The following is a 23131-nucleotide window of genomic DNA, read 5'->3' as shown; positions in this document are numbered from 1 at the left end:
CTGATCGGTTAAACCGTGGCCACGCGACACATTTAACATCGTTGTTTTGGTGAAGTATTTCTAGCTCTGGTTTGCCAATGCCTTGCATTTCAGTTCCCTCTCGTTGGGACAGGGTAGTTACATTTGGCTGGCAATAGTTAAACCATAACAAAACCGGAAAAATTGAACATTTTTTAAAACAAGTAGCAATAAATTAAATAAACTAGTCACGTCTAGCCTACTGGAGGTTCTGATAGGCTATAGCACGATAGCCAATGTGCAAAATAATTGGGTTAGTTAGGCTATACGGGTCTCGTTAATTTACGTAAATCGACAGGCTTGACTTCCAGAGAAGGTGGATTAGTGTGATGTGATGCATTTAACACTGTGGAACCAGAGCTGCGGTCTTGCCCAGTCCCTTTAAAAACTCGCCTGTTGTTCAAAATTCGCTGTTTGTTGTTCAGATTTGCTTTCAGTTCGGGTGCTCCTCATCATTAACTGGTGGTCGCAGTCAGACCCGGATACTTATAGGCAAAATCAGCATAACAGTGGACGCAACCAATAGGCTGTAGGCAAATGTAAAAAAAATAAATAAATAATAAAAAATGAAAAAGAATAAGTCTTATTAATCGGCCTACTGTCGCTGCACGATAGATACTTTGTCAAAAACAGATTCATTGTAGATTCATTTGTAAAGCAAAAGGTTTCACTGACCTCTTTATGATTTATATAGAGTAACTTCATGGCTAGCCTACGTCTAAAAATTGATTACCTACAGGGTAATAAGACGAATACAAGATGCAGCTAATACAAATGCCTAGCCTATGAAGTTTTTCTCAGACAAGACAAGAATAAACTACAGACTTTGCCTCAGGCGTATAAACTGAATTGATAGTAGGCCTATTGATTGTACACTATCTCGTTCATATATATGTGTGTGTTTTGAATATAAGCTATGCTATGCACTGGCACTTAGATTTCCAAGAAAATTCACTCCCCAAATCATCTTATTTTCGCAATTTCCATTCTTGTTCGCTTTTTTGTATAGGCCTATTTGGAAACAGGCATACAGTACACATTTTTGCGTAAAATATTGGGAGTTTCACTTTGTATGAATTATGAAAGTCTACGTCTGCAAACCTAGCAGGCATTAATACAATGTCATTAACATGTTCGTTTACAAGTTGAGTCCTGAAATATTAAGGATATGTTACATAAACCATAGATGAATTAAACAGGCTATTACCCCTGTGCAAACCAAGGTTAGGTGCGCAACTTTTCATATAGTCAATATCAGAGTGAAACAGTGATGAAAGGTGTGCAATCCCAAGTGAATTTCACTGTGAATCCAAATCCTCATCTTCGAAAGGTGCTTCCGTGGAATCGCAATGCTTATTGCCCCTGTTGTGGGTTGAAAAGCGGCATTTATTCCGTCCGCTTCGACCATCTATTGGAGCGACGTGTCCCCACTCAAGTGTCCTTGGAAAACTGACGTGTCCTGCGCAATGCAATAAATATTGACGGCGGATACACTGAGTATCCTCCATAGCTGTCATTGCGTTGAGGGACACGCAGTGGCAGTGCTGCTAGTTCCTATGTTGTCGGTACTGGTAGGATGGGTCACATCTGGATTCCATACGAACACGTAGTAAATGACCAAAAAGAACGCAGCAACGGACACGCAGAGGAAGTAGGCAATCGCCATCGCTACTTTTATCCAGATCTTGGTGGCTCTATTCGCCTGCATCACCCGCTGGTCGCCCGGGTAACTGGGCCTCCGATCGGTACCGTTCTGCCTCACCTTTGCGTCTTTGTTGATGCCTTGCATAGTAGAGTTCTCTTTTGGATAAGAATGTCCACACAAGAAATGTTATTCCTTGGCGTTTTTGTCTGTGCGAAGGCAAGATTCCGTTATGTCGTACTCTGTCCTTTGCCAGCGTTGCTGCGCCTCACGCTGATTATGTTTAAAATATTGCCATTACTGCCCTCCAGTTACTGGCGGGATGCTGCAGGAACTCCAGCTCGACAGTTCTAGTGTGGGTCACCGGTAAGATAAGAAACATGCTTTTTGTTTATAGCGCTCTTAAAAGGGAGGAGCCGCGCCCAACCGGGAACATCGATTGGCTTGCTGTTACAAAGTTACGCCTCCTTTCGGTGCGACTAGCAGTGAGTAAACGTGATCATGGGCAAATTTGTAAAACAGACGATGGCTGAATGTCATCGTTTCTGTCACAATACAGACCGGATTCAGATTCTCTCTTTTTAACAGGTTAGGATTACAACGCACGTGGTATGCAAAAATATATATTTTTTGTTGCTTAAAACAAATTTGACTTCACGGATTATGAAACTACAGTATATTGCATCATGTGGAACATTTGTACTTTGACGTTACATGTAATTTGCGGACTAAAAAAAGATTTAATTGGTTATAAATGCGTCGAATGAAAACTTGCTTCGATTAATGGAAAAGGGTTAATTTATGTACCATATAAAAACGGTTTCAGGCGCTTTAAGTATACTTAGCCTAAATAGACAATTTCACAGGGCTAACGGGCTTCATCGGGTTTCAACAAAGCTGTGAAACACATTCGCCCCTCCAGCGCTCGTGACTCTAAACTACGAACAAGCTTAAAGTGAAAGCTTTCCACAGGCAAAATTGAACATAACGTTGCTAGTTATTTTGCGTTGAAGTGCCTGGTCTAAATATAAAACCTCGAATGAATAGCCATTGTAAGCGGAGGACAAACAAGACATCGTGGGCTTCCCCAGGCTGTTAAATATTAGTGTTTAAGAACGAACTCAAGAATGAAATGTGAAAGTGCTTCATCTTTGAGAACGCCTGCAATCTGCAGAGAAACGTCTGACGAAGAGAATCAAAGTCTGAAAGAAAATTAATTGTGTCATGTACCTAAATGATGTTGACGGCAACACGTTTCCCTCATCAAGAAGGAGGCAAGACCATAAATGAGCATATCGTTACAAGGTTAGTCAAAGTATTAGGATTTGTCGTCATCTCTAGATGACTTTTGGAAGCTCCGTGAGACAACAGGGGCCTGTATCACGATGGTCCTACGTGCTTTAAATGACGATACAACATGGACACACACTCCACAGACACTTTAAGCCATTAATCAGTTCATGCTTTTAGAAGAAATGTAATTTACACTTCACTCCAAAAATTGATAAGTGTCAGGTAAAGGGTGACATTTCACGCAGGAAGACAGCTGTAATAAGGAAGCAGGACTATTCAATGCATGTAATACAATCACAAAAGTCACATGGTTTTTGCTGTCCCCAACACATGGGGGAAGAAACCCCCACCCCCCCTGAAAATTTCATTGCATTGCTTGACAAACAAGAGTAGCATTTTAGATGCTTTCACACATTAAAACACTGGAATGTAAGTTGCACTTAAAAAAAATTATACATGTTGCATTTCTTCAAGCTCATGATTAATTAAACTTTTTAAAGTACTGTCACATGTATATCACTGGCCTCAGTGTTATACAAGAACTAATTTCCCTGCCATACCCCATGTTTATTCATAACATGCAAAATAAATGTAAGAAAACTCTAAAACCAACCAAAAGACTGGTCTACTGAGGTATGTATTCTGCTGCCCTCGGTACGAATCTTTGCGGTGTTCTCTTGGTTATGGTAAATGATCAGTCTCTTTAGACTTGGGGCATTGTTGGGGGGGGGGGGGGCGCTTACGGGAACATTAGCCTCTCCAGTCCTCCCTCCCCCACCACTTATGGGTGAACCCACATGATCTCCACTACTCCTGAGAGCGATCATACAAGGAGATGTAGCAAATGGCTGTTGCCCATCTATGACAAGAGGTGATTCTTTCCTCAGCACAAAGAGGCACACAAAAGTCAGAAGCAGAGTGGAGGCCTTGTGGACCCAGTGGTGTCAGGCTATAGTGACAGTAGAGAGAGAGAACTGGCAACAAAAAAAAAAAATCAATTTAGGTAAAGGGTGGACTGCCCCGCCCTGGCCACAGCCCTGCCAATTGGAATCTGTTGAAACAATCAGGAGACAGCCCCTTTTTTGCCACTCTCAAAAGAGAGAGAGGTGGGATGTTGAGCAGGGTGTCATTTTGTGTGTGGGGGGGATAAACATTCAGGAGTCGGGGTGTGATGAGCACCACTCTTTGTGGCAATTCAGTCACAGCAGTGTGGGGAGGGGGGATGGTGGTGGAGGGTCCGGCCTGCACCCTACAGAGCCGTTCTCCCTCCGTGCTTCACAAATTTAGGAACGCAGAAGAGAGTGGTGGTGGGGGGGGGATGATTTATATTCTGAATTCTGTCAGTTGCCTCCGAATTCACAGTGAAATACTGTGACCTGAATGTAAATCTTCCCAGCACAAAAAAAAAAAAAATTCGGAATTTACATTTCCAGAGGGTGCACTGCTTTGTTTTTTTCTTTTTTGGAAAGCAATGAAGAGTAATAAAAGCTTGAGTCTCGGTTCCCCGTCCTCTGGCCTGCACGCGCCCGCCCCTGGCGAGTCCTCAGTGACGCAGCCTCGATTCCTCTCCGCTCTTCACGGCGCCCGTGAACCGCTACCACTGCGCTCCGCCCGCCTCTCAGCCTGTCGGGAAAGAGCAGAGGGGGGCGGGGTCACCGTCTCACGCAGATCTGCAGCAGGAAGCACGCAGTGCCGTTTCATCTGACTGCACAGCCTACGGGAGCCTACGGGTTTTCGCAGGGACATAGCAAAGCACGTGAAACCGGTCTCGCGAGACCAACTCATCACTTTCCACAGGTTCATTTCCTTGATGAAAAACTATTTTCATCCCCCGCTCTTAATTTTTTCCCAATGTAGAAAGCCAATTTCATCACTGCTACATCCTCTAACACCAGGAGAGCGTGCACTAGCATAATGGTCAAGAGAGCGTGGACTAGCCTAAGGGCCAAGAGATCGTGTACTAGCCTAAGGGTCAGGAGAGAGTGTGCACTAGCATAAGGGTTAGGAGAGCATGCACTAGCATAAGAGTCAGGAGAGCGTGCACTAGCATAAGGGTCAGGAGAGTGCACTACAGTGAGCGCACTAGTTCTTGCCTTACGTCACAGACCCCTTGCAATCCCACCAGGTCATCAGAAACTTCTCTAAATATGTAAAATATCCTTCATCACACACAAAAAACAATCTTGACCAAACAAAAATATACAGTGAACTGAAATAATATTTTTGAAGACCTAGAAAGTGGACTATTCCATTAAATCCATTGGTTCTATAAATTTTGTTGGTTTTAATCACATTACTTCCAGCAACCAGAAATGCATTATTTGGGCTCACACACTGAAGTAGATGGTCATATACATTAAAACTTGTCCAACAAACAGAAAGAGGGGAAAACTAGGCTTAGGACTACCAGTTTGGCGAAAACAGTGCCAGAAACCTCCATTAAAGTACCACAGAAGGAGCGTGAGTACTTACTGTAGATCCCTTCCAAACCCACAGGCTTAAGAGGGCCATTACATCAACACTCATTTGTCCAAGTTGATTTTCACATAAAAGCTTTTTAATGTGCATTAAGCCATTCAGTGATCATTCAGTGATTAAGCCATCATTCTCTCTCAAATTGCCACCAAATACTTAACACTAATCAGATTCTGGAAAGCAAGGGTTTGTTAATGTAGGAGGTTTGGCCTGGCCTTTAACCAACCTGTCCTTCTGAGGAAAACACTCAAAACAAACATGCACGAATGCGCGCGCGCACACACACACACAAACAATAGCCACCTAAAGTGCTGAGCCTGACATGACAGTGGCAGCATGTTTGACAAACCTTGACAATGTTACTAAAGACTAGCACATACAGGCTAGGCCAAAGGTCTCAAACTCCAGTCCTGCAGGGCTGCAATCTCTGCTGGTTTTCTTTTTCCTTTCAAACAGCAGCTAAATTAGACCTTGGAAACAAGGTGTGCAGACTCTTTAGCCAATCAGTGTCTTAAATAAAGCACTTGAGTGCAGGAAAACATCTAAACCAGAAGACACAGTGATTCTCCAGGACTTGAGTTTGAGATTCTTGGGCTAGGCAAATAGATGTGCATAGCCATAGAGATGTGCATTACGAAATGGGAAAACTATGACATGACTTAGTAGATTTAGTTGTATTAGTATTTGTTTCATGTCTAAACTGGTCCATAACTCTCACTGGTTCACCATATATGATGTCATAAGTTTTGAAAGATCCATTAGCATAGTTGTCCAGGCCCATTTCTCACAAGAGTTGCAATACATGTGCTGTTCAACTCCATGGACAGTATTACAGGACAAACTAAAATCACATGAACATAGTCCTCAGTGACACAGTGAAAGACTGCAGACTCAGAGGACAGGAAGTATGTGCCCTTCTACAAACCATAACTAAAATTCATAGGACAGGAAATGGCAACAGATAAAGTAAACATCACATCTGGATTTTATTCACGGTTCAATGACCATATCCCAGAAGGCATCATTGCATTATTACACAGTTTGACATATCTCACTATCTAGCAATGTGGAAAAAATACTTTCAATAGGAATAGCCAGCTTGTTACAAGCAAACTGCAGGCATCACATCTATAAAAGTGAGATTAAGAACTCCAGTTAGAACAACTGGATAAGCTGTTCTCAATATTTTTTGAAAAGCTAGAACAACATTTTAGGAGGAGCAGGGATTGCACTGATCCCACCCATCCAAACTTCCTACTCAGCACTAATTCTGCAGGCCAGCCCAAACAGGAAGCAGACAATTTTCAACATGACTTGGTCCCAACCGCAACATTATGATGTCACCGAAGAATTACATTAGCAACAGGAATCCAGAGCCTGTTAGACAGGATGTACAACTTACAGTTTCCCTTAAAATTAATTAGGGCTGATTTGAATAAATACTCCATTATGGTTTTAAACACCACATTGGCTGTGTAACAGGAACTGACTTTAAGTTAAAAAAAATCTTCTTCCACAATGGTAAACATGTATCATTAGACACATATGAGGCTGCTAAGCTCTCTGGGAAATGTTTGGAATTGGCAGCAGGACCATAATTCATCATCTTCTCTGTAAGTTAGCGAGTCTCTGATTAGTGTTTTCCCATTTAGAGCATCAACGTCTCAGACAGATGACAGGAAAAAACAGGCGTCAAGTGAAGATGGAGCCAGAAAGGAGGGGGCAGCAATTTGATTCTGGGTTGTTCTCTCATCTCATTAGCATCCATATTCCATCCATTATGCCATTAAGAAAACATCCCACTTAATGAGAGTTGGAACTGCATGCGGTGTTCATTTCATGCTGAAGCCATCAAACAGGATCTCCCCAGAAAAAGAAAAAACAGGGCAGGAAGGAGAGCTGAAAATGAAGAGGATCCCAGGGGACTGAGATGGAGTGTGCTTCAGGGACAGTGGGAGTGACAGTGGGAAAGGACAGGAAGTGGTCAGTTGGGTCAGTTGGAGGTTAGTGCACGCAGTCCAGGAGGAATGTTCACAGGTGAAATGTTCGAGGGGGAAGAGCTCTCCTGCTGGTTAGAAGCGTGGTGCTATGGGTGAGACACACAGGTTAGAGCGGAGAGGCCAAGAGCCAAATTAAGGGAGGCCGAGCCAAGAGATGAGCAGGGAGAGCGAGTCACCGAAAAAAGACAGAAAGAGAGGGGGAAAGGATTGTTTTAATTAAAGAGGAGTAGTTTCGGCTGTCAATGGTTAGAGCTCAGCCAGAGTAAGCGACTTCTTACGGAAAGCCACCGTCTGGAAGCCCGTGATCTGGACCGCACCTGAGGACGGCTGCTCCGGGACCTCCATCTCCGTCGCTGTGTCGGCCGGCGTCCGGTTCTCATCCGAGTCCGTCGATGGCACGGGGGCGTCAGCTGCTTCGGGAAGAGAGATGGAAAAGAGGCACCAGGTTGGAGGAAGGCGGAGGTACAAGGAGTAAATGTAAGCCCAGAACGGCTCATTCCACGAGTGGTCCACAGCCCGTGAAAAAACTGCTTCCAGCCCTTCAAGGTGTATGATCACAAATATGTGATGAGAATGTTCTAAACATTCTAACGCTGATGTAACAATCACTACTGGTCATTGACAGCAGTGGAGTTCTAGAACACAGCCTTTGAATTTTGGAAATACATTCCAAAAAACCCACTAGTCAAAGGGTGAATTGGCCCCATTATGGAAAACATTAGGTGCTTATTTGCCTAGAGTGATAAATCCTAAAAGTTGAACCATATCAAAGAGAAAGTGCACTTGTTGTACACAAACCTTCTGAGTCGGTCAGGGCAACCTGGCCTGTAGGGACGGGTTCCTCCTCCACCTCTGGGGAGTGGTGGGCCTGCTCAGTTGGTTCTATCACAGCAGCAGCATCATGGCATTGAGAGTCCGGGATGTCAGCCTCCTCCTGGGACTGAGAGACTATGACTGTGGGGAAGAGGAAGTCCAAACCGCTCTGAGTGCATCAAAACAGCAACCATAACAAACTGACCACAGAAAAACCTTAATGCTGCAACACACCAACTGCAGCCAAGTCGCCTTAGCAATGAAGCACCAGCTATTGACTCCTGGAGTGCCTCCGGATCATAAAATATGGAGTACCCGTCCAACACTAACAGGGTCATTAAGTTCTACCTTATTAATGGCTCTGAAGAATGACAAAAATGCACTGAGGACGCAGGGCACTATGAATGGGACCGACAGAGGCAGGTATCTTACCAAACTACAGGAGGTGAAAATGAATTTAATATTAATTTTGCCCATTTCTATTGCCAGGTATTTGACCTCCAAGCCCAGGGCCTTGCTTGTTTTTGTTGTGACTAACCAGATAATTGCGAAATCAACTGGTTGATTGAACATTTAATTCACTTCACCTGGTTTGCAGGACCTGAAATGGTTGCAGATATTAAGGTGAAAACAAAAACCAGCAGGCCCTGTGGCTCTCCAGGACCTGGGTAGCAGACCTCTTTCCCAGCCCATGACTAACGTGCAGAAACACCAAAATGTACCCCGCAAAGGTGAGATTAAAGGGCAAATCCAAGCAGAGGAGCGAGTACAGGGGTGTCAAACTCCAGTGCTGAGGGGCTGCAGTGTATTTGTGGTTTCCTTTCCATTAGCAGCCAGTACAGAACAAGGTGAGATAATCACTTGTACTGAAACATACTGAAAACCAGCAGACAGCGTGGTGCTCCAGGACTGGAGTTTGACATGCCTGAGCTAGTAGGAAGAAGATCCTAAAAGTCCATCTCTAGACTGCAACCCTGATTAATGCGATTCTAGCAGCCCATCTCTGTTCCCGAAAGTGGGGCTTGTTGAGTTTACCTGTCTGTTCACTCGTCTCTGTCCCCTGTTCAGCTGGGAGACTGGGGGTCTGCTTCTCGCAATGGGGCTCCACTGGGACGGGGCTCCCTGGTTTTTGGGTAACGGGGCTCCCTGGTTTTTGGGTAATGGGGCTCCCTGGTTTTTGGGTAATGGGGCTTCCCGGGTCTGGGGTATCGGGGCTCCCTGGTTTTTGGGTAATGGGGCTTCCCGGTTCTGGGGCATCGGGGCTCCCTGGTTTTTGGGTAACGGGGCTCCCTGGTTTTGGGGCATCGGGGCTCCCTGGTTTTTGGGTAATGGGGCTCCCTGGTTCTGGGGCATCGGGGCTCCCTGGTTTTTGGGTAATGGGGCTTCCCGGTTCTGGGGCATCAGGGCTCCCTGGTTTTTGGGTAACGGGGCTCCCTGGTTTTTGGGTATCGGGGCTCCCTGGTTTTTGGGCAGCGGGGCTCCCTGGTTTTTGGGTATCGGGGCTCCCTGGTTTTGGGGCAACGGGGCTCCCCTCTGCTCCTGCACTGTTGGGCTTCAGGGGGCTTTCCCCCAGGGAGACCCGCGGGGACTGCATCTCCATCTCCTCACCCCAGTCCGACACTGGGTGGTACCCCTCCATGGGCGAGAAGGGGCTGAGAGGCTTGGTGGACTCTGGGGAGTCCTGGGCGCTTTGGGGAGAGGGTATATGCACCCTTGGCCGAGGGGTACGCTGCTCCTTGGCCCCATCTGTCGCCCCCTGGGGGCGGGAGGGGGAGGCAGTTGGGGATGTGGGGGTAGTCTTGCCCTTTGCCTTCTCCTTCTCCTTTTCCTGCATGGCCACCTTCTCTGCCACATCCTCCTCCTCCTCACTTTCCACCTCCTCCTCCTCTTCATCCACCTCTACCTCCTCGCCTTCACTGGCGTCCTCCCATTCGTCCTCGTCGTCCTCCGCTGCTCCTCCACTTCTGGCCGTCTCCACGACTACCTCAACCTGAAAGGGATGCATCTGTTCATCTCACACCCAAAATACCAGCATGGTGCCAATGCAGAATGCTGAATGGATGAGAATGCACCCGTATGCACATCCGGAACATTCCTCATTAAAATTACAAACATCATTACAGTGGTTTGGCCCTCATCGCACACGCTCAGGTGAGGGATGCCGTACCTTATCTGTAGAGGAGGGAGGGGCCTTCTTCTCCTTTACCTCGCTCTCCCTCTCCTTCACCTCGCTCTCCTTCTCCTTCACCTTCTCCTGCTCCTTCTCGCTTTCATCCTCCTTCTCAGCCTCCCAGCGATTATCGTGCATACTGTAAAGAGAACAGTTGGTCTAATTAAAGTGCAAACAGCAGGCTGTGGCGCTAATCCTAATGAGACTGACTAGCGGGGTTACGGACACGCATTGCACACAGGACCGCATGCCTCGCTGAGCCAAAAAGCCCAGAAATCACAACACATCCAGCCGCTCAGCGTCTACGATCCGCAGAAGATTAAATACGAACACAAATATCAAGAGCATGGCATCGGCAGAGGGGACACGTCAGCATTTCCCAGCGGCCAGAAGATTAACTGGTCCAATGAGATGCAGGGTGCCGGCCATTCGGGTCCGTACCTGTAGCTTTTGTTCTGGGTCCGCCCCCTTCCGCGCCCCCTACCGCCACGACCCCCATCTTTGGGTTTGCCCTGTCCCAGGAAGTCCCCGATCGTGGGGGCCTTAGGAGGCCTCTTACTGTCATCTGGAGGAGTGAAGAATGGAGAAATCCGAGAGATGGAGATTAACATGTCAGGAAACCGCAGAGAGGACAACGTTAATAGGGGGCTGATGTTAATCAAAGGGAGGGCCACACCTGCCACAGTGATAAATTGGACTGTCTGTCTCCAGGGACGGACAGTAACGTGCTTCACACAAAACACGGCCTCTTAGGAGGCAAAGGGGTTACGCGCTGCGCAGGACATTTCAATGATGCAGTGAATGCCGTGAATAGCAAAACGCCGCAGTTCACGCCACAGCCAAAGCGGTCGGTGAGCGTTGCAAAGCGCATTCGCCAAGTGAGGCCAACGTCATCTCTGGCAGAGCAGTGGAAGAATACGTCACCGGAAAACGGTCACTCAGGTCTGAATGAGAGGCGTATCTCAGATAGCGTTTTCTCCAAGTTACAACTTTTTCAAGGAAGCCTAGAAACGATTATTCATCTACCGCAGACCATAAGTGAACAACTCCTGGGTTTAAGTGGGATGATAAAATAGTTAGTTCCACGTTTAACATTAAAACTGCTCTATCCGTTGGCCACCACTTGTCTACAACTCTCCAGCGAGGGAGAGAGGGCTTCAGATGCACTCCCATGCAATAAGGCTGACCTGAGGCCCTGCTGCCTCTCTGCGTATTGGCATTGCGCCCCCTGGCTGTGGAGGACATAAAAAAACGTAACTGCAAACCACCATCTCAAAAGAACTCATGATTAACACAGGAAATATACTTCTGCCAAAACAAGATGGGGAACTAGCGTACCTAAAAATACCGTATTGACATTTACGTGTAATTAAATGCCAGGTAAGGGTCCTGATCATTCATTTGTCCCAGACATATTACTATCAACAGGTGCTAGCACAAGGAATTTAATAATCTCTATAAAAAAATTTAAAAAACACACCAAACGGTTAAAAAAAGTGTTGTTGTCGCTGTTGTTGTTTTGCTGCTGTTGTTATATACAAATATATCTGGGTGAATCACTTTGCATAACAGACAAAACTGAATATTTTTTTACATAAGAAATAACATGACAAATCACGACATCATGGCATGAGCACAAAGCTGCAATAAAACCAATGTCTGATGCTGAAAGTGCCCAAGTCCTATATTTTATCCAGACAGGAGGAAAGCATTGAGGGTTACAGAGACAGGGGGGAAGAGTCAGCCACCCTGTGGACTACCCCACATGGTTTCCCCTGAAAGGAGTGTTTTTAATGAGGGCAATAAAGCATTAGACGCCAAGTGTTTGGGAAAGCGTTCCTTTTGGGAAGTAAGAAGCCATCCCTGTCACAGAGCGGGGGGGGGGGGGAGGAGCGTGGCTTACCCCTCCTGACGCCCGGGTCCGATGTGCCCTCTGTGGCCACAGCCGCCGCCTCCTCCTTGAACCTGTGAACGGCAGGGCGAGGGTTACACCAGCAGATCTCCCACACGCTGTCAGCCAGGGTTATACCAGACTTCTGGTAAAGGGTCTTTTGTGTATGCGTGTGTGTCTGTGTGTGTGTGTGTGCACGTCTGTGTGCATGCATGTATGCGTGTGTGTGTGTATGTTTGTGTGTGTGCAGTTCTGTTCACCATGTTTTCTTCCCCAACGCGAGTGTGCATCATACATACATACAGTTCACCTTCCTGGTGGTACAGTGACCGCAGATGCAGAATGTGAAATGAATCTCATAACTATTGCACAATGCATCAATGTAGGCGCAACCCGATAAAATTAGTCAATTAAAAATATTAAAAATAAATCCTCATGCGAGCCATGGGCCGTCTAACACTCCAGATACAATGGCAAGAGACAGAACGAGTGAGCGCAGAATTTAATTAAATTATGCTGAAGGGAAATCAAGACTTCCTGTTTCTTCAGGCAAAGCTCATTTTCACGTCCAGTTGTCTCACAGTGACTTGGGTAATTCTGTAATGAATCACAAGATAATATTACAGTATAATAGCGAGACCACTCGGTACCGCCCACTCCCCACTCAATAGCTTGCTCAAAAACATTATAATTGAATGGCCAGTAAGCTAAACCTCCACAGGCTTCTGCATGAAATGAGCAGACAAAAGGCACACACAACTTCCCAGGAATCACTAGCATTCACCACACCACCTTCCAGGGACGTCCAAAAGAGGCAGTTAAAGTCACAGACACCGAAAACATGCACGGCTCAGCAGGGCTACTCAAACGGGGGGGGGGAAATAGTGCTATAAACAGCCAGGACTGTGATCAATAAAGAAAACTCAGCCACGGCAACTTCTCCAGGGACAAGAGAACAAGCCTGAAGCGCTCACCGCAAAATTTTAATAAAAGAGCGGGGACCAGGCTGGCAGTAGTTTAAGCCACTATAGTGCCGAACAGGGACAAAAGGCATCTAAATGTTTGGTGTAATAGAGAGCAGCTTGTCACCAATTATGTGGGTGAGGAGTACACTTAGATGCTTTGTTATAGCTAACTGGAGAAATATGTGACAGACAATCCCAGCAGGGGTGCATGTGTGCGTGTGCTTGTGTGTATGTGTGTGCGTGCGCGTGTGTGTGTATGCGTGTGTGTGCGTGTATGCGTGTGTGTGCGTGTGTGCGTGTGTGCGCGTGCGTGTGTGCGTGTGTGCGCGTGCGTGTGTGCGTGCGTGTGTGTGCGTGTGTGCGTGTGTGCGCGTGCGTGTGTGCGTGTGTGCGTGCGTGCGCGTGCGTGTGTGTATGCGTGTGTGCGCGTGCGTGTGTGTATGTATGCGTGTGTGCGTGCGTGTGTGCGTGCGTGAGCATGCGTGTGTGCGTGCGTGTGTGTATGCGTGTGCGTGCGCGTGTGTGTATGCCTGTGTGCGTGCGCGTGTGTGTATGCGTGTGTGTGTGCGCTGTGCGTGCGCGTGTGTGTATGCGGTGTGTGTGTGTGCGTGCGTGTGCGCGTGCATGTGTGTATGCGTGAGCATGCGTGTGTGCGTGCGTGTGTGTATGCGCGTGCGTGTGTGTATGCGTGTGTGCGCGTGTGTGTGTATGTGTGTGTGTGTGTGCGTGCGCGCGTGTGTGTATGCGCGTGTGTGTATGCGTGTGTGTGCGTGCGCGTGTGTGTGTATGCGCGTGCGTGCGTGTGTGTGCGTGCGTGTGTGTATGCGCGTGCGTGTGTGTATGCGTGTGTGCCCGTGTGTGTGTATGTGTGTGTGTGCGTGCGCGTGTGTGTGTATGCGCGTGTGTGTATGCGTGTGTGTGAGTGTGCGCGTGTGTGTATGCGCGTGTGTGCGTGTGTGTGCGTGCGTGTGCGTATGCGTGTGTGTATGTGTGTATGCGTGCGTATGCGTGTGTGTGTGCGTGTGTGTGTATGTGCGTGCGCGTGCGCGTGTGTGTATGCGTGTGTGCGTGCGTGTGCGTGCGTGTGTGTGTGTGTATGTGTGTATGCGCGTGTGTGTATGCGCGTGCGTGCGCGTGCGGCGCTCACATGGTTTCGGTTTTCTGGGCGTCCCACTCGCGCCTCCACTGGCCGGTGGCGTTGCGGTGGCGGGCCAGCCGCTCCTCGTCGATCTGCTCTCTCTCCTTCTTCCAGCGCAGGTACTCGGCCCGCTCCCGCCCCGTCATGGACAGGGTCATGTCCATCGAGCCTCTGGAGCCCGGCCGCCGAGACTGCTTTGGGGGGGGGGGGGAACAGGGTGTGAAATTGAGCAGTGGACTGATACCCCCTTTCTGTCTAGATGAGGACAGAGTATTAACACAGCCATTCCTGCCCTTGACAATCCTTCAGTGTTGTTGTAACCCTTTATTAACATTTACATGCTTACGAATACTCAGATTTGGGGTAGGCCTATGGTTTCATTCGAGTGGGGCGCCCACATCCCGCCGCGCAGGTCAGCCGGGCGCCTATAAGCCCGTCTAGCTGCACCTGACATGTCATCGTCTGAGAGAGCCCAAGTTGCGAGGTGCGGTGTGATGAGAAGCAGCGGCTGACATCACACGCGTCAGTGGAGAACGTGTGCTCGCCCGCGCTCTCCCAAGTCGATAGCGACGGCAATGAGCAGTGACAAAAAAAAATATATGATTGACCATTCCAAAATCGGGGAGAAAAATGGGTTAAAAGCATTAAATCATTTAACAGCCCAAGTTATTTTACCTAGTCTGGAATTTTTTTAATACAATATTCACATAACTTCCTAAAGGGAAGACCGCTCAACACCCTCCTGAGCTTCTCTACTGAAGCCCTGAAGCCAGAGCCCCGCCCACGGCTCACCATCCACTCCTTCTCCATCTCCGGTCCCGTCTTCACGTTGTCGAAGTCCACGCCGCCCCAGTTGCGGACGTGCCGGCGGCTGCCCTCCTTGCGGTCCATGTCTGGGATGGGCCCGCAGCGCCGCGGGTCGTCCAGGAAGTTGCGGTTCGGGTGCTTGTCTCCGTCTCCCTGTGGGACGCAACGCGACGGCGCCTGAATAATCTGCCCTTCGCTGCGCAGCGTCTCTCTTTAGACGACGCTTGCATTTCCACAGTCAGGCCAAGTCCAGCTGGTGCCCAAAGGGTTACACCACACAGACTGCCGGGACCTCAACATCCTTACCGCGTACACGTGCACGTATGCGCCATGCTGCGCTCTAAAGCGACCACAGGTATGAGAAAGGGGGAAGTTGCTGCTGTTTGTCATTATTAACTTCATTCTCCCATTGAAAGATGGACACTAACATCTGTGTTGTGATAACAAATAACCTGTGATAACTCTGGCCTTGGCCTTGACCAGGTCCATTTACCCCTACGGGCCCAAGAGCTACCCACTGTCAACAGAACCCCACCCAACCTGGACCCCGGCACTGCTAATCACGCATCATCCCACCAGACTGCCAGATCCAGCTGGCATAAAATGCCTGGGAAGTGAAAAATAAACTGGAGTAACTAAGAGAGGAATAAGAGGTGGCTTCTTTACCCTTTGACCCCTCTCGTACTCCGCAATCTTCTCCATCTCCTCGTTCATCTTCTCGATGTTCTGGCGCCTCTTCTCCTCCCACTCCTGACGGAGGAACAGACAGGCTTTTGTAATTGCGGCCCGGAGGGGCCCACGCCAAGGGCTAAGGCGTGGACACGCAGCGGATATGCACACAATGGAAATATCTTGAAAGGAGCGTGTGTCACTTTGGAGCTATGCCACATTAGTGCTCAATACACAGGGACAGCACAAGGCTTATAATCTTCCTGTTCACTTAACATGGACTGACGCAGTGTGGTCACGCCTCTCCCGTCGTGCTCGGTGTCAGTGTTCTCCCATTTTAGGAGTGTAAACTAACCTTGGACTTCCTGTCGCCCATGCCTCCCTGGGGTGCGCTTCCTCCACCTCCGCCTCCGCCGCCGCCACCTCCTCCGCCTCCTCCTCCTCCTCCTCCACCGCCGCCTCCTCCTCCTCCTCCTCCTCCACCGCCGCCTCCTCCTCTCCCCCTCCGACCGCCACGGGGAGCCCTTTCGATCCGGCCGGGCCCCTCCCCCGGCTCGCTGTCCCAGAGAGGCCGGTCTGGCCGAGGCTCCGCCCTGTCGTGACGGGGCTCCCTCCGGTCCTGCCTGGACCCCCCGCGGGGCATGGCCCTGTTCAGCCGCCCCGACCCGGCCCTCCTGGGCGGGCTCTCGCCCTGCGGCCTGGGGCCCTCGCCTTCCTCCGTCCCTCTGCCGCCGCGGGGCGTCGCTGGCTTCCTGTCGTTGATGACACGCTTCTCCTGCGGGCAGGAAACTGAGTCACGACCCATGTGAACAGCCCGCAGTTGCTCTACCTGTTCTAGGCCCGAATGAAACTGCCTGTTACATGAGGCACACCAAGGGCTCATCCTGACAATACACAAAAACCACAGTGTGGAGCACATTAAAGTGAATAAGTCAACTTTGTGCTTTAAGGCACTCAATTAAAAGCCAGGAAAAGTGTCTGGTTGTACAAGCAGTAATAAATCAGCCCAGCAACAGACACGGAATAAGGCGCAGGGAAGGTCTAATGTGATTATTTAGTAGCAGTAATCACAAGCAAGGAGGCGTTCTGGCACCGACACACGCGTCAGCTTTACCTCTGGGAACCTACAAGTGCCAGATAATTTCATTAAGAGGCCAGCCTCCACGTATTATATCGGCAAATAAATATGATTGACTGCGTTGGCAAATTACCACCAGGTGTACTCAAGGCATCAGTTAATGCAAAGGGCCATTTCACAATCAAAAAATTAAGGCCATGTCTCAACAGGCACGTTTAATATACCCCTGCTTGATGATCCACCTAAATCACCACACATGCGCAGCAGTACCAAAAATGGTACAGTGTGGCCGGATGGTTTGTGTCTGCTAAGTCTGGGAAGTTTGGTAAGTCCAGGTCTTCCAGAATGTTCTAGGGATGTGACCTTTAAGGACCACAGAGGGCGGTCCAATTACGAGTGGCCATCTGGGAACAGCAGAATCACAACAGGCACTGATTAAACCGCACCAGAGACCGTCCTGCCGGCCCGTGGGTGGGTGATTAAAAACGGCAGATATTTTAAGACGTGGCACATGGATGCTCCAGAGAGCCCTTCAGTGGCAGCAACTTTCACACATGGGGTCCACTGATCAACTACTGTTACCGTAGTCATCCTTCATACCAAGACCCAGCAACATACGGCACCACATGCTTACTTGGTCTTTGGTTTTAAGCCTCCACAAGGAATTACATCAAGCACATGCAGGGGAGCTGCCACTAATGCTTTAATGTGCCCCTCCGATTTAATTTCAACTAGTTAATGTTCGTATTATTATTGTTACGATCATTATTAATTCTCATGCATTCATTTTCGGAAACTATATTGTTCACATAAACTGGGTGTTGTAAACCTGTTTTAGGTTCTAGGTTGGCGAGACCTTTCCTTACCAGTTTGAGCGTCTGCCCCTCAAAAGGTCTCGGCACACCCGTGCATAACATGATCACATCGGCCAGCGTTAAGAGGTTTTTGATTGAAAGGACCCTGGAGATGAACTGCCATCCTCCCACAAGGCAAGTGAGCTTGGGGGGGGGGGGGGGGAGGCGAGCGATTAGGCAATGCCATGTTAGCTCCATCATTACATTATCTTTGGACCACGCCTTGTGCTTGGTGCCATGGCCAGACAGCGTGCAGAGGAGTTGCCCATAACAGTCATAACAGTGCCCTAGCTCGAGCTCACCCCCGCCGGTTTAGAGAGGTCCACGGTGACAGTGAAGTTCTCCTTCTCCATCCTCCTGCGGTCGACCTCTGCATCGTGGGGGCGTGGCTTGCGGGCTGTTGTCACAGCAATCCCCTCTTGCTCCGCCTTCTTTTTGTCTTCCTCGATTTCCTGACACCGGGGAAATGGTAGGGTGAAGAGCAAAAGGGTAGATTTAGTGGATAGTTATAGACTTACAGTGGATTTACAACTATACCTCTGCACATAAAACTGAATGTCACTGGAAAGTGAAAGAATGATGTCATAAAAAGCAAGGGCGTAGCTGAGATGCATTCAAATACAGATGCAAATTATGTTGGTAAAACAAACACCTTTTCACAATCATATTTGAATACTTCAAATGAATTACCTAGTTTCACTGCTTGGTGGTATTCACTGGATGAACACACTAATCTACCTTGCCAAGGGTGGCGCATAAAACTAGGATATAATCTCCACGTAAATAGTCGCTAACTAACCACTGAGAAATAGCATAACAGGATTAAGAGTCAGTGCATGCAGTTAATACATTTACATTTACTTTTTTTTAAGTTCAAAATACCCCTCCCCCTCCCCTGTGATTATTTGCTTATTCAGCACCATGTTCCATTTTGACATTTAGCAGACGCTCTTATCCAGACACAATCCCCTCACAGAGATATTACTGAAGCAGTGCAGGTTAAGCCCCTTGCTTAGGGATACAGCAGCAACACCTACCTGGGAATCTAACCTGTGACATGTGACCAGTCAGATGAAAATCCAGCTCCCTAACGGTCATACTATACGACCGCACTAGTGCTGCTTTCCTAAGCACTATGAACTGCACGCCAAGAAGTGGGAAGGCCAGCCACGATTTATCTTTACATTACATAACTTGTATTTAGCAAAAGCTCTTTTCGAGACCATCTTAGAAAATTTTGTATTTCACTATGGTATCAAATTATACAGCTGCATTCACAAATAGCACCTAATGCAAGGGTACAACGACAGTGCCTGTCTGGGATTTGAACCTGCGACATTTGGGCAAGAAACACTGACCCCAACTCATTGTACTACACTGCCGCCTAAATTTTGAAATACATTTCCATGGCTTAATGCATTAACTCCAATCAGCATAGACTGAGTCTGTGTCCAGAGGACTCTTGGCAAGAGCCAACAAGCACCAATGAGAGACATACCAACCCCGTGCCGGGATCTGTCATGGTTAGCTGGGAGAATCTGAGTCAATGTGGCAGGGGGTACAGGAGTCCTACCGAATGCTGAGGTCAGGTTCTGTAGAGGTCATTAAGGGCCAGAGGGTGTGCACGGCAGCACTCATCAGGCTGATTCACTTGGCTTGCTCACCTGGTATCGCCGGACCAGAGCCTCATTCTTCTTCCGAAGTGCCTCGATCCGCCTGTCCAGCTCGGCATCCTTCTCCTCCTTCGTTTTCAGATCCACTACTGTAGACTGGGGGCCCAGAAGAGAGGGGCACATGGAGATCAAACAGTGAAACGGCGTATTAGAAACACAGGAGCCATAGCTGAACATGCCGAAGTTGGGAAAGAAATTTCATCGAAGCCAGAAGCCCACGACAAACAGGTGACCATTAAGTTTGGAATCTGATAAATTAAATGATCCAAAATACAACGATTTACCAAACAAATAATTATTCATCGGTACTCCTACGTTTTTCTTTTGACCATAATATACATGCATCAAGTATATGCGATTACAACATTGGGATGTTCGGACACCCACAGCAACATATACAAAAATAAACTAAATGTCAGCACAGGTGCCAATTATAAATTGAGAAACAACAAAAAAACCAAAAGCTGTCGATGAACAGCGGTTGGGAACTCACCATGGCCGCGAGCCTGCCTTGTTAAGAGCTCGAGAAAACCTCCCTCTCAAAGCTGATGCACGAACCCTATGAGGACATAACCAAATGATGTGATCTGACCGCAGAACATTTTAGTAGACGACGATTTAGCGCAAACGGGTCGTTTTGCATTCCATTCAATTCACTTTCATTTTCATATAAACACTGTCACAAAGACTCTGGCAAACACTAAATAGGTCATGTCATTTCGCCCTAATTCTTAGTATCCTTGTTTAACACTGCATTGATACTAGTTGTATTACCATTCACGGTTGTATTCCCTTGTAGGAACAACCTCATCGTTTCATTTATTTAAGCTTTATTTACCCAGGGTAGGTTCACTGATCACGGATGCTCTTTTGCAGGAACGCCCTGCTTCACACTCACACACATTCACACCTGGGAGATGCCCAGTACAACCACAATCCTCTAATGTTCGCCACTGAGCAGCTCCACTGGAGGGAGAGAACATTTTTTAGCCAATTAAATCAGGGGATGAATAGGTGGCAAGTTTTTGCAAGAGCCAGATCTGGGATTTTAGCCAGGACACCGGGGAACCCCCTACTCTTTGCGATTAGTGTCATGGGATCTTTAATGACCACAGTCAGGACCTCGGTTTAATGTCTCATCCGAGAGACGGCATCTCCTACAGCACAGTGTCCCCATCACTGCACTGGGGCATTGGGGTTTATTAGACCAGAGGGAAGATCGCCCCCTGCTGGCCCACCAACACCACTTCCAGCAGCAACTCAGTATTCCCTGGTGGTCTCCCATCCAAGTACTAACCAAGCCCACACCTGCTTAACTTCAGCCAGTCGGCAGGAGCAGAGTGCGTAGTGGTATGGCTGCTGGCATCATACCTGTCAACACTGGGTAGTGAAAATAAAGGAGATTTTCCGCGGGTCAATTTATGGCAGCAGCTATAGCCCACATTGGTTGGACATTTGGGGGGCATTTAGGTTGTTATGCACTTATAAACGTAACGTGAACTGTTGAAAAAATACAAGGATATCGTCACACAATGACTTTTCATGATACTTCAAAACATTCCAAAAATACAAACTGCTATTTCAGTATGTGGGTTTCACAACAGTATACAATACACGGGAAAATACGGGACCAATAGATACATAGATAAAACAAGTCGTCGCAGGAGAAGGGCTTAAAATAACGAAGAATATGGGGGGCGGGAATACATTCACAAATTATTTGCGTTTGAAGGATAATGTTTTATTTCTCTATAGACAGCCAATATAAATCTTCAGTGCACGGTTCAGACCTCAAGGCGGTTTCATTTGCAACAGGAGGAATGAGGAGACGAATGAATAAATATTTGTTTATGGTGTGTACCGATTAAAACAAACCAGTTTAGCATCACAGCTAAACCAAGTGGCGTAATAACGTTCGAAATTTCCGTGTATTCAATCTTTCATGACACGTTAAATAGCTCAATCGCTCCTTATGGAGAAGTCCCCCTTAAGCGTATTAGTGAAACAACCATGCAAATAGTCTTGCGGGGGTTTTAAAGTACCAAACTCAGCATCGCATACGACTTCTAGTCCTCTAAATAGTTACTGCATTCGTGTTGAAGTCTCAGCTTGGGAAAGTACGGTTTCACAACTTGTCCGATGATATCAATAGCCTAAATGTTACCAAGTTTAAGGTAGATCAACGGTCCTGAATCGCTACATTAAAAAGACATTTCTTTGTGGAAGAAATAGGCTAATACAGATAGAAAACCTACCGTCAGAATGAAAGCTAGGCCTATTTAACAAAGAAATTAAGAAAGGGTCACGGTATTAGGCTGAATTGGAACATGCATGTTTACCTGTTTATCCGCGTATTAAGATTATATCCGTCGCTGGGCCTGTTGAGTCTTGCTACAATGCTTGATACAGCGCGTTAGTTTCGGCCCTCACAAAAGTGTGTCCTCGTATCCACTTCCTGTATGCTCTACTCCAGCTTCCTGCCAAATTCTGAACCTTTTATATATTTAAAGAGGCAGGGAATAAACCCTGCGACTTTTTCTGGAGTAGGTTTACAGTAATTCAGAGACCACAAGGCAGGACAAATAAATGATTGAATATACAAAATAAGACTTTATGCGTTCGCGGGGACTACATATTTTTCTCTTTTTGGTATGTAGCTTTCTGCTTTCTATAAGAAATGTAAACAGAAAAGGTAAAGAATCGTAAAAATAACTGTGGAATCAAGGTACATGTAAAAACGACTGTTTGGATAAATGTCGTTGACTTCAACATATAAATGTAGGCTAAATCATCGGCCAAATAAACTTGCAGACTAATCAACTTTTCTACCATGCCCTTAATGCTTTTGTCAAATGACCGGTGGTTTAGGGGCCAGTGTTTTTCAACCCCGGTCCTGGTGACCCACACTCTGTATGCTTTTTTGTTCCAATCTTAGTAACAAGCTCTGTATTGTAGTGAGCTGCTAATTGTTCTTAATTAGACAGTTATTGTTCTTTTACATTACATTACATTCATTTGGCAGACGCTTTTATCCAAAGCGACGTACAAAAAGTGCATTTCATGGTCATAGACAACTGCTGAACACAGGTTCAGTAAGGTACAATACTTATTTTGTACAGCTATTTCTAGCCAAGAACACAGTTCACACAGTGAACACTATTCTGACCTAACATCTACAAAACAAACTAGGCAGAAGAATAAGCTGCAGTATTAGGACAAATACAAATAACGAAAAAGTGCTGGGATGGGGGAACATGTAACAAGTGACATGAAGGGGGGGGGGGGGGGGGTTTAAAGAGTGAAAGAGTTCTTAATTTGACTTTTTAAATCTATCGAAGGACGTTTTATCCTCTTAAAGTTGCATAATACCAGAAATAGCTACATATGCCCCCAAAAATAAATGTCCCATATTCACATCCTAGGAATTTCAATCAGTCCGACCAACTGACGCTTTAATTTACTGAGCTGTACTATATGGCAAATAATTCCAATTGAAAGAGGTTCCGTTTTTAATGGATTCAATTACAAGCAGGCGAGGTGTAATGTAGGCTATGTATGTAAATTGAATTAGTTTTCTGACAGCAAATGGCAGCAAGCCAAACCTACATTGTGTTAAAATACATTTATTAAAAATAATTCACTTTT

General features: G+C 47.1%; 1 protein-coding gene across 7 annotated transcripts; it reads right to left on the bottom strand.

Annotated features, from left to right (window-relative positions):
- Positions 1-3113: 3113 nt before the first annotated feature.
- Positions 3114-21964, bottom strand: ccdc9 (coiled-coil domain containing 9). 7 transcript variants are annotated; one of them, XM_064301377.1, is made up of 16 exons: positions 21826-21964; positions 19980-20045; positions 19478-19582; positions 18116-18265; positions 16237-16656; positions 15879-15962; positions 15198-15365; positions 14415-14599; positions 12315-12376; positions 11599-11643; positions 10853-10976; positions 10409-10550; positions 9277-10231; positions 8227-8382; positions 7746-7841; positions 3114-4576 (listed from the first exon to the last, which is right to left on the bottom strand). In XM_064301377.1, the coding sequence occupies exons 2-16, from the start codon at positions 19980-19982 to the stop codon at positions 4572-4574; spliced, it is 2700 nt and encodes an 899-aa protein (XP_064157447.1). In that variant the 5' UTR covers positions 19983-20045; positions 21826-21964; the 3' UTR covers positions 3114-4571. The 7 variants fall into 7 exon arrangements, with proteins under 7 accessions (XP_064157447.1, XP_064157448.1, XP_064157441.1 ...); XM_064301378.1 differs by having other exon boundaries at positions 7746-7838; XM_064301371.1 differs by lacking the exon at positions 3114-4576 and having other exon boundaries at positions 6391-7841.
- Between the last annotated feature and the right edge of the window lie 1167 nt (positions 21965-23131).

Source organism: Anguilla rostrata, chromosome 12, assembly GCF_018555375.3.
Source record: "Anguilla rostrata isolate EN2019 chromosome 12, ASM1855537v3, whole genome shotgun sequence".
In the NCBI taxonomy this organism is placed as follows: Eukaryota; Metazoa; Chordata; class Actinopteri; order Anguilliformes; family Anguillidae; genus Anguilla; species Anguilla rostrata.
Note: the sequence above shows the minus strand (reverse complement) of the source record. Positions and strands in the feature narration are given on the sequence as shown.

Coding starts and splice junctions, on each gene's coding strand:
- ccdc9 (XM_064301371.1), bottom strand. Junction 18,266..19,477: donor CTCTGGTCCGGCGATACCAG/GTGAGCAAGCCA, acceptor CCCCGGTGTCAG/GAAATCGAGGAAGACAAAAA. Junction 11,644..12,314: donor GGACCCGGGCGTCAGGAGGG/GTAAGCCACGCT, acceptor TGTCCTCCACAG/CCAGGGGGCGCAATGCCAAT.